The sequence below is a fragment of the Chiloscyllium plagiosum genome, unplaced genomic scaffold (genome assembly GCF_037043375.1).
Source record: "Chiloscyllium plagiosum isolate Xiang-an unplaced genomic scaffold, Cpla_swu_hap1 HiC_scaffold_18, whole genome shotgun sequence".
Classification (NCBI taxonomy): Eukaryota; Metazoa; Chordata; class Chondrichthyes; order Orectolobiformes; family Hemiscylliidae; genus Chiloscyllium; species Chiloscyllium plagiosum.
Window position 1 is genome coordinate 54140163 of NW_028270156.1, and position 12301 is coordinate 54152463.

The window sequence follows — 12301 nt, forward strand, 5'->3', positions numbered from 1 at the left end:
TTAGTCCAGCAGCACTTTGAAGATTCAAGTTGTAATGATTGCCCTACATCAGGAGATTTTAGATTAGAATAGATTCCCTACAGTGTGGAAGCAGGCCCTTTGGCCCAACATATCCACACCGACCCTCTGAAGAGTAACTCACCCAGACTCATTTCCCTTGACTAATGCACCTCACACTATGGGCAATTTAACATGGCCAATTCATCTGACCTGTACATCTTTGAACTGCGAGAGGAAACCAGAGCACCCGGAGGAAACCCATGCAGACACAGGGAGGATGTGCAAACTCCACACAGATAGTCGCCAGAGGCTGGAATCGAACCTGGGAACCTGGCACTGTGAGGCAGCAGTGCTAACCACTGCATTTCAGGAAGAATAGACTTCACTGGTACATTTCAATACACAGGAAAGTGCACAATCACTGTACCCAATATAGGCTTCACAATGTAAAGCAGCATTGCTGACCTTCAACAAATTAATTTGAGGTTGCAATGATGACTACCCAGAAAACAATATCTCAAAGCACACACTATGGCTGTAGAATTGCAAATGGTTATTTTTATTAAAACAAAGCCACTCCACTTAATTGCCCATCATGCACAGCTTTTCCTTATCCTCTTGGAGGAGGTGACAATTCATCCAAAATCACGAGTTTGAAATCGTTTTTGCCTCACATTGGTTCAGTATCTGACTGTTCTTCCCGACTTGGCTTTTTACAAGCTTCAACACACTCTACACAGAAAATTCCAGTCTTTAAAAAAATTAGCAAGAACACCATCTCAAAACAAAACCATATAACTATGGTGAGTTTTCCAAAAGTAAAATTGAACTTTAAAAAAAAAGAAATTGACCACAAACCTTTTCCCTGAAACCTTGGTGAATTTCTACAAGCTTGCAGCCGAGACACATTCTCAAGGTTGGCCTTCACAATTTTTGTGGCATTTCTAGTGCATCGAGGACCGTGCTTTTCAGGACCCTGCAGATAAATAGAACAACTCAAAGAAAGGGTGTGGTTTGCATGATTGCTCACATCGCTAATTAAACTACTATAGAAATTAAATGTCAAAAGCTTAGAAGAGCAATACAATTTGAATGATACCTACCAACATGACTGGTCGATTTTGATTTGGTTCAGTCACTTCAACACTGCAATAACAAAACATTGTTCTAAGTATGCTATAATTTTCAATATTTTGAACTAAAGATCAGAACAAATACTGTTAAGCCTTTTGATAAAAAGGTATGTCATAGAAATCTTCTGACAAGTGGAAGAAACTTGCAATTTAATACAACTTACAACTCATTGAATTTATTTCCAAAACACACATTAAATTTTTAGATTAAGCTACTTTATGGCCATCTCAAAAGTATTGCAAAAACAAAATGAAACTAATCTACTTTTCTGTTTAAAGTTGTCCAGGATGAGTCAAAATAAATTTTCTTTCCTCAGGATTGCTTTTTGAAATTACCCCAAGAGCACTATCCTTTGATTAAGGGGCATTTTCATGCTCACCAACTCCTTTGTTAGGTCATAGTCACATGGCGACATATCCTTAAAATCCAGAAAGTATTATCTTTAGATTGAATATACAGCAAGAAAAGAAACACAAGATTACATAATTAATTCCTTAAAGCTTGATATCCATGAGCCAGGTCTTGGTATTTGGTTTCCTACAAAACATGTTTTATAAACTAATTTGAAAGAAATACATTTCCCTTACTATTTCCAAAATGAAAATTTTGACAGGAAAAGCATCTCATATGCAACCACTTAAAATTTAATTGAAAGCAAATTATACATGTTTTGGAGGGTGCAGACTCATCATACAGCACGGGAACAGGCCCTTTCGTCCAACCAGTCCACCCCAACCATGCTCCCAAACTAAAACTAGTTCCACCTGCTTGCACTGGGGCCGGTTTTGTTCTATTTCACATTTCTTTCCCTTCACGACGTATGTTTTCAGCACACACTTCAAACAGACATCGCTACTAATTTTCACAGGTCCAAAAAGTACAAAGGAAATTGACACAAACTAATGTTGCAGCACCAAGCTACCAATCAGACAATGCATGGCTCCAGACCCAGACTCCAAACTCTCATCCCCATGAACTGGCACTCGTGCAAAGTCTATCTAGCTCTCACTTCCCTTGAAAACAACACCCAAATTCACCTATGCTATCCCAATGAAAAGGTCAAAGATCAACCAAATCCCCCACTCTCCTAGCTGCATGTACAACATCCAGGTCAAGAGAAGGGAGAGGCCAAAATAACAGCTACCCCAGGCTCTGCTCCTGGTCTCAGTGTTAGGTCCATTTGCCTCCTCCGCGTTTTTGCATTCTCCTCCTTGGCCACATTGCAACACAATTGGTCATGGGGCAGCCAAAAGAATCCTGGTATGACAGCAGCAATACTAGCCAGAATAAATGCACCAACTCCTTCAAATCACAGGTGCCAGTTCTTGCTGCTCCTCCAATCATAACATGAGGGGAACAGAAGGAGGGAAACTTGATGAAGGGGCTGGACCAAGAAAGTATGATTTTTTTTTTTCTGTTTTGATGCCCATTTGTAGTAAAGACCACCATAAAACAATGGTAATACATATTTGGTACCATTTCTTCATTTTCAGTTTTGAGACTCACAATGATAGAATCCCTCCAGTGAGGAAACAAGCCATTTGGCCCAACAAGTACACACCAACCGTCCGAACAGTAACCCACCCAGACCCATTCCCCTACTTCTATTACTCTACATTTCCCCTGACTAATGCACCTTGCCTACACATCCTGAATCCTTGGGGCAATTTAGCATAGCCATTCACCTAACCTTCACATCTGTGAGAGGAAACCAGAGCAGACATGGGGAGAATGTACAAACTCCACACAGTCACCTGAGTCTGGAACCGAACTTGGGACTCTGGTGTTGTGAGGCAGCAGTGCTAACCACTGAGCCACTGCACCACCCAAAGACTAAACTTTCCATCTCTATATTGAGCACTGAATTTATCCAAAAACATTACATTGAAACTCATTTAGTAAAAGGGTTACAGATTACTTTCAGCACTGTACAAACGTGACAAACCAAAAGAAAAATGGTTTGGAGGATGCAACAAGTTTCCAATAAGTGAGAAGGGCAACTTTATCACAATCACAATCACATAGCACTGTTTGGTGGCTGATCATTGCTTCCACACTGTAGGGATTCTGTCTGTTTGGCCCATTGGACTCTGCAAAGAGCATCCCATCCAGACCCACACCATTCCCGTAACCCTGCATTTCACATGGCTAATCAATCAATCTAGCCCGCAAACCTTGCGTGTAGGAAGAAACCAGAACACCCAGAGAGAACCCACACAAACACAATGTGTAAAATCCACATACACAGTCATCAAAGGCTGGAGTTGAACCTTGGTCTCTGGCACCGAGAGGCAGTAGTGCTAACCACTGAACCACTACAATCACCCCTAACTTTAAGCTAAAAGAAAGGATGTCCAACTCAGCCAAGGAATCTTCAGCCCAAAATCACATCCAACAACCTTTGCCAAAAGTGTTGCTCACTACTGGAGTCCTGGGATGGCAGAACTGATGTAAAAGGAGAGAAGAGTCAGTTAAGATTATACTCACTGGATTTAGAAGAATGAGGGTGAATTGCAGAGAAACTTACAAACTTCAAAGGGATTGGACAGGTTAGATGTTTGATGGTGGGAGAGCCCAGAACGAGGGATCATGTTGAAAAATAAGGGGTACCCCTTTTAGGGTTGAGATGAGGAGAACTTTCTTCATCTAGGGTTGTGATCCTGTTGAATTCATCTCATTACCACAAAGTGGTGAGGCCAAAATATAGTGTTTTCCCAAGAAGGAGGTAACAAAGCTGTTACAGCTGGAGGAATCAAGGGATATTTGGTGGGGCAATGTAAAATTTAGATACTGAGCTCCATGATCATCCATAATACAGGAATTCCCTGCTTTTCGAACATTCACTTTACATAATTTCGCTTTTATGAAAGACCTATATTAGTACCTGTTTTGAAAATCCAAAGAGGATTTTTGTTTTTACACAACAAAAGCGATGTTTTCCCATATAAATCATGCACCTTTGCTTCACACCATTTTTGATGTATGAAAGGTTTCCTGAGAACATTCTATTTTCAGATAGTGGGGGCTACCGGTATTAAAGATTAGCAGAGTAGACACGAGGGCTTGAATGGCCAACAATTCATCCCCATCTTCTATATTTAAATGTAACTTTCAAAGCAGTTGAAGTGATCCTTAGCAGCCCAGATAAAAGTGAAATCATCCATCCAATCCCAATGATGCAATTATATTTCCAGGATCTGGATCCAGATGCTTTTGCCAAAAATTAATGTACTTTCTTCAGTCATATATTGTACCAAATTGTTGAATTTCTTCTGTCAGTTGAGATAGAAGGTTCACAAAAATAACAAATCAGGGCAAAGATATCACCCCTGCTCACCTTCAATTACATAGATTAATTCTCATCTTTGTATTGCCTCTTGCACTGCCTCCTACAGCAGCTGCAATTCTGAGATGCAAGAATGTGGATAGCTCCATCAGCAGTTGTCCCAAGATAATGGTGCTAGACCTCCTCAAACCATGGTACCCTTGCAGCAAAAGGCATGTGGCCAGCTCTAGAACTTTTATATTTATTTCCATCACTTTTGAAGGTGCACAAGAGGCAATGTTTAATGCTCCATTTGTTAGCCTGAAAACAAAAACATAACTCTCTACCCTAAAAGCATTACAGGAAAGAAAAGTTGCAATTTCTTTATCACGGCTGTGAAAAAGCAATGGACCTTAAGAATCCATTCCCCCACCCCCAGCCCATAATTTCTATATTCAAGTAGGAGGTTTTAGTAAACAGGAATCTGAAATCCAGTTAACTGGATATCCGTTGTTAGGAAGATGTTACAAATTGGTTAGAGAGATTATGGATGTGCACTTAGTCAAATAACTCGGAAACAGACCCTTCTATCCAATTAGTTCATGCCAACCACATTTCCAAACTAAACAAAATTTATCTATCTTTAAAAAACCTAAGTTAAATTGGAAGAGTCAGCACGATTTCAAAGGAAAGTCATGTTTAACCAATTTCTTTTCTGGAGGGAATAAAGTCACCACAGTGCTAGCAGAGCATAGGCTGCCCTCTCAGAGAAATAACTGGTTTAACCAGAGGGTCACCACACCTCAAGCGAAGGAGGAGGTCGAGAAGATGGACAGCTGGTACAGTAATTGCACTTGTACTGCACCATGAACCAGCCCATTCATCCAACTGAGCTAACTGACCAGAGGGAACAATATGCATTGTGAATGAAGGAACACAGGAGGCATACAACATTTGGGTTTAAAAAGGCATTGGATATGGTGCCACAAAGATTAATGTGAAAAATAAAAACAAATTGTATGGGATAATATTAATAAGTATGGATATAAGTACAGCTGACAAAATAGATTATGCATAAGTGGATCCTTGCCTGATTAGCAGCATGTGATGAGTAAGTGTCTGTGCTGTGGCTTCAACATTTTTCTTAAAGATCGATTTCCATGAATGACTTAAATGAGGGGAGCAAAAACATGGCAGATATATTTACAGAACACACAAAGACAGGGAGGAAAGTTAAGCTGTGAAGACTAAGGAGGTTACAGATGGATGCAGAATGGGTGGGAAAAAGAATTGGGAGGGATCTGATGTGAGAAAATGTGAAGTTGATCCTTTCAGCAGGAAAGAATGAAAAAGTAGAATATTATCTTAATTGGAGAATGACTGCAGAAATCCCAAAGGTACAGAGAGATTTGGGCATTCTGGTGCAGGAGTTATTATGCAGGTACAGCATGCAATCAAGAAAGCTTGTTGTCCTTTGAGGGGAATGGAACATAAAATGCTTCAGTTGTTTAAAAAGGATTATACTTCAGTTATGCAGGACATCGTTGGACCAAATCTTGAACATGATATGCAGCTATAGTATTTTTATTTAAGTGATGTAAATGTATTGGAGATGGCTTACAAGATGAATGTTTGAAATGAGTGGGTTGACTTGGAAGGACTGACCTGGTTTCCACTGCAGATTTAAGAATGACAGTGACTTGATTGAAACGAAACAGGGTCCTGAACAATCTTGACAAGATGGATGCAGAAATGATGTTTCCTCATACAGGTCAGTGCAGAATTAAAATTGGCAGTTGCCCTTTCAGGTGAGGGATGAGGGGAACCTTTTCCGCAAGTGTAGTGGTACTTTGGAACACAGCTTCACAAAATGATGGAGATGGGATTATTAAATCTTTTTACGACAGGAGTGGATAAAAATGTTAGACAGGGGAATCTAAAGGTTTTGTTTTTTAAATATAAAAAAGGTTATGGGGTAGATGTGAATGTAGAATTCAAAGCAAACAGATTAGCTATTCTTTTCCTGAATGGCTGAGCAGGTTTGAAGGACAAATGGTCTACTTCGGCTTCTATTTCATATGTTTGCATAATATTTGAACAAGGTCCAAGCAAGTTGCATCAACTGCAAAGTGATCAATTGTACATTTCTTAGATATTAACATATACTGGTTCACATGATTTGAGTGCACCAATGGAAGGCAGTTTGAAACAGACACTACATGAGACAGACACAAGAGAAGAGCCAGAGGCAAAAAGAACTACAGCAAAGGAACTGGGAATGTGAAGGTACAGATGCAGACAAAAAGACATACGGAGACGGAAACAGGAATACAATGAGAGAAGCAAATCACTCAGGAAGTAGTCAGCTTGTCAAAAGCAAAAAAAAGAGCTCTTCGAGGTAATGTGCAAGCTGGCCAAAAAAATATACATGCTTTAAAATGTGAGTAACTTTCAGATGCTAAAACTTGGTTCTCCTGGCCACTTCTTCGTTGTACCACTCCCTGTGGACCAGGTTCCCTTAGAGAGAAGCTTATCAGTTTCTGGGCAAAAATATGGAGCAGCATCCTGGAATTTTCTTTTTAAAGAAGTACCATAGAATTCATCAACATTACAAAAGTGGATGAACTGACTGTTTAAAAGAACTGTGGGCCTTTCAAGATATCTATTCTTTGAAAATGTCACAGATTGTCTCAGCTGCTATGGTGGAATTTAATCACTTTTAGTCCAGACCCAGAAGGCCCAGGTTCAAGTCCCACCTGTTTCAGATGTTTTAGAAAATATCTAGATCACAGAATAGACTTAGGTATGTAGACCATACATTCCAAAGACTGGCAGACCATATCCAACAGCATATCACTTCAACTATTTGCATTTAACAAGGCGTTGATCATGTTTAGAAAACTTGCAACACAGGCGTCCAACATCGATTCTGCACTTGAATTATCCCTTGTGTGCACAAAATTTTGTTGTTAATTTAGGATGGCACATAGCTGTACTGGAAGCTACATAGGGCCCTATTCTTTAGAGGCAAGAGAACATGTACACACATTTTGCCCATTTCAACTCCATAAAAGTCATGACAACCAGGTTCTCAGTCCTATTTTAGTGACCATATTTCTCTAAATTAAATTCAACTTGTTTACACTATCTTTTAGTTACTGTACAAAACGAATCTCCGGTTCAAATGTGGTGTTCATAATTGGTTTGAAAAGTTCTAATGCATTGTAGACAAAATGCATCCTGTTCATAAGATCATTTATCATTGATTCTGGTCAGGACAATTAGCCCGTTTAAGATTTAAACAAAGCCTGGCAGGGAACAGTCAACCATTATTATTTACTGCATTTATCATGGCAAGACCTCTAACAAGAGCCCATTTGCCATCCAGTCAGCACTCCCCTCTCTCACACACAGTACATACATGTAGCTTTCCCCGGAGAACAATTTGCAAGAATATCAGGTTGAGTATAAGACAAAACGGTCTGGCAAAATGTCTTTTGACATATTATTTGACGGTGGAAATCATTCCTGTGCTAATTGCGTCTTTCACATTTGGACAGTTTTCATCTTCTACCACCCTTGACTACAACAATGGTCACAAACTTTCAGATATGGTACCAACGTTTGTGTAAATGAACTATGCAGCTTAAAATCTGAAGCCTTGCAGAAAGTTCTTAAAAAGGTTTCAAAGCACTTTGACATTGTATAACACCTAGTAACCAGACTCACTGGCAATCACCGAAAACAGGATGCATTTTGTCTACAAAGTAGAAGAACATTTCAAACCAATTAGAGTCCGATGTACAGCACGGAAACAGACCCTTCAGTCCAACTCGTTCATGCCGATCAGTTATCCCAACCCAATCTAATCCCACCTGCCAGCACCTGGCCCACATCCCTCCAAACCCTTCTTATTCATATACCCATCCAGATGCCTTTTAAATGATGCAATTGTAGTAGCCTCCACCACTTCCTCCAGCAGCTCATTCCATACACATACCACCCTCTGCATGAAAACAAATTGCCCCTTAGGTCTCTTTTATATCTTTCCCCTCTCACCCTAAACCTATGCCCTCTAGTTCTGGGCTGCCCGACCCCTGGGAAAAGACTTTGTCTATTTATCCTATCCATACCCCTCATGACTTTATAAACCTTTATAAGGTTACCCCTCAGCCTCCGACAACCCAGAGAAAGCAGCCATAGCCTATTCAACCTCTCCCTACAGCTCAAATCCTCCAACCCTGGCAACCTCCTTGTAAATCTTTTCTGAACCCTTTCAAGTTTCACAACATCTTTCTGATAGGAAGGAGACCAGAATTGCATGCAATATTCCAACGGAGGCCTAACCAATGTCCTGTCCAGCCGCAACATGACCTCTCGACTCCTGTAGTCAATACTCTGACCAATAAAGGAAAGCATACCAAACGCCTTCTTCACTATCCTATCTACCTGCGACTCCACTTTCAAGGAGATATGAACCTGCACTCCCAGGTCTCTTTGTTCAGCAACATTCCCTAGGACCTTACCATTAAGTGTATAAGTCCTGCTAAGATTTGCTTTCCCAAAATGCAGCACCTCACATTTATCTAAGTTAAAGTCCATCTGCCACTTCTCAGCCCATTGGCCCATCTGATGAAAATCCCATTGTAATCAGAGGTAACCTTCTTCACTGTCCACCGCACCTCCAATTTTGGTGTCATCTGCAAACTTATTAACTATACCTCTTATGCTCGCATCCAAATCATTTATATAAATGACAAAACGTAGTGGACCCAACACTGATCCTTGTGGCACTCCACTGGTCACATACCTCCAGTCTGAAAAACAACCCTCACCAGCACACCCTGGCTTCTATAGACACTAAAACATAGGAGTGGAAGTAAGGCCATTCGGCCCATCGAGCCCACTCCGCCATTCAATCATGGTTGATGGGCATTTCGACTCCACTTACCCGCATTCTCCCCGTAGCACTTAATTCCTTGTGACATCAAGAATTTATCAATCTCTGCCTTGAAGACATTTAGCGTTTCGGCCTCCACTGCACTCTATGGCAATGAATTCCACTAACAAACTCTTCGGCCCAACAAGTCTGCCGGAGAGCAACCCACCCAGACCCATTGCCCTACATTCACCCCTTCACCTATCATTACGTGCAATTTAGGGCATGGCCCATTCACCTAACCTGCACATTTTTGTGTTGTGGGAGGAAACCGGAGCAACCAGAGGAAACCCACACAGACACGGGGAGAATGTGCAAACTCCACACAGACAGTTGCCTGAAGTGGGAATTGAACCCGGGTCTCTGGCACTGTGAGGTAGCAGTGCTAACTGTTTTACAAGGATGTTGCCAGGGTTGGAGGATTTGAGCTATAGGGAGAGGTTGAATAGGCTATGGCTGCTTTCTCTGGAGCGTCGGAGGCTGAGGGGTAACCTTATAAAGGTTTATAAAGTCATGAGGGGTATGGATAGGATAAATAGACAAACTCTTTTCCCAGGGGTCGGGCAGCCCAGAACTAGAGGGCATATGTTTCAGGTGAGAGACCTAAGGGGCAATTTTTTTTCACGCAGAGGGTGGTTCGTGTATGGAATGAGCTGCCAGAGGAAGTGGTGGAGGCTACTACAATGAGCGGCACGGTGGCACAACAGTACTATCTTTGAGCCGTTCTGTATCCAAATGGTGAGTTCTCCCTGTATTCCATGAGATCTAACCTTGCTAGCCAGTCTCCCATGGGGAACCTTGTCGAACGCCTGGTAGGTCCATGTAGATCACGTCTACCACTCTGCCCTCCTCAATCCTTTTGTTCCTTCTTCAAAAAACTCAATCAAGTGTGAGAGACATGAGTTCCCATGCACACAGCCATGTTGACTATCCCTAAATCAGTCTTTGCCTTTAATGAATAACAAATTGAAGTTTGAAGTTTTCAAGTAGTGACTAAAAAGGTAATTAACACAAACAAGTTGGACTTCAATTAGAAAAATAAAGTCACTAAAATAGAACTTGTGAAGTTGGTTTAGAAAGGATTTAGCAATCAAAGTCGGCAGAGTTCCCCATGTAAGAGCTATGCTACAAATCTATAATAGTTAGTGAATGCTAAATAGAAACAGGATTGTTTGGTGACTGTGTTGTACTAGCCTATAGCATAATCTATAAAACGCACTTGGGAAGGAAGCAGAGAGCAACTTGCATTTCTGAAAGGACTCCAGTTAAAGCAATTACCTCCAGGACAAGGTTAGTATTACTGCTCTGGTTTCTACATTGAAACTAGTTTCTTGGGAGAGTTATAGAGCAAGACATCTTCCAGAGGAGATCTCCTTTAAGGGATGACAATTTTTTAAAAAATGGATTGTACTTCATTCAGCCACAAGCCAGCTACTCAAAAGACAAATCTCACCATTCTTCTTCCATATTTTTCTTCAATTTCTGAACAGAGTTATGATCTAAGGACAAAAGGAAAAGGAAATTAATCAAAAGTGAAAAGAACGTTGGTATAAAACAAAACTTGCAGTGTCAAAGAGCTCAATCAAGTATTAGGTAAAGATTCAAGAAGCTGATACAAATAAAGTCTGTAGAATTAAACAGTCCAACAATATTCTAAAATTTGGAAGAATATGTGCAGGTTAGTCAGGGAGAAATGTAGAGTAATAGGGGAAATGAGTCTGGGTGGGATACTCTTTAGAGGATTGGTGTGGATCTGTTGGGCCAAAGGGCCTATTTCCACACTGTAGGGATTCTATGAAATGTTTCATGTTCCATGTTCAAAATCATCCTCATGAAGAGAATGAGAAACAGTATTAGATTCAAATTACAGCGTATTGAAAATTTTGAAAATTCATTGGGTAGAGTGAGGAATTGGGGTTGAAATACTAAAAAAAAAAACAGGATTGCTGCTTAAGGTCACTACTGAAACATGAATGCAAAGCACAGTGTGCCTTTTATAATCTGGATTTATTTTCTCACTGTTAATGAACCTGTATAATCTTGGATAATTTCACTATCCTTGCTCAATTAGTTTGGCATATTAAATCGCTATTTTAAAATATTTTGCTGGCTCTTTCCACATTTGGCTTTTCATTAAACTACAGCAACAGAGTCAAGAAACCGAAACTACAAAATCTGTATTTCTAGGAAGAGAAAGCAGAAACCTCCAGTAAAAAGACTTTTTGTTCCAAAATCTGAAGGAAAGAAAAAGGCAATCACACTTCTCAAGAACCTGTCAGCATACAGAGGTAATGAATGGACAAAAGGAAAAGCTAGACAAATGCTCTTTGATCTGAAAGTTAAAAAATGGATTTAACCAGATCTGGACTATCAGTTTTAGATAGAAAATTACCTTCATCATAATTAATGAAATATTATGGCCAGGTTAGTTTAGGTTTCTAATAATTCTAAAATTTCATTTGTTGGCAACAGCCCATCTAAGTCATCCTTGAAACCCAAAAGAAACTTACAACCTTTTTGGTTAATGCTGCATTTCATTTCTTTAGAAATGAAGGGCAATTAATTAGATTCTTTAGGCTTAAAAAAAACTTTGGACAATGGAAGAGTTTACTTAAGATTCAATTTGACAGAAATTTGGCAAAAGTCCAAGGAGAATTCAAGATAGTCAATTATTCTCCATAGAGTTTCTTTAAATTCTGGGTAGTTATAGCTTTTCCTTGTAACCCCTTCACTAATACAGCAAGGATGCTAAAGATTTATACGAGTCACAGATTAGACTTTGCCTGGATTATTATGTATGGTTATGGGTACCGCATAAGAATAAGGTAAACACATTGCATAGAGTGCAGAAAAGACTTACAAAAATAGCTGCAGAGATGAGAATGTTCAGTGATAACAGAAAAATTGGAGAAGCTGGACTATTCTCTGGTGAGAGTAGTTCTGATTGATGTTTGCAAAATCAG

At 40.1% G+C, this 12301-nt stretch overlaps 1 protein-coding gene across 5 annotated transcripts in view; it reads right to left on the minus strand.

Moving 5' to 3' along the window:
- LOC122557882 (inner centromere protein-like) overlaps positions 1-12301 on the minus strand; it is a 66203-nt gene that overhangs the window by 41039 nt on the left and 12863 nt on the right. For all 5 annotated transcript variants that reach the window (XM_087996649.1, XM_087996648.1, XM_087996650.1 and 2 more), the window contains exons 5-7: positions 10792-10837; positions 1104-1146; positions 859-976 (exon numbers count right to left, since the gene is read on the minus strand). In XM_087996649.1, coding sequence (XP_087852775.1) covers positions 859-976; positions 1104-1146; positions 10792-10837 — 207 coding nt within the window. The remainder of the gene's footprint in view (positions 1-858; positions 977-1103; positions 1147-10791; positions 10838-12301) is intronic.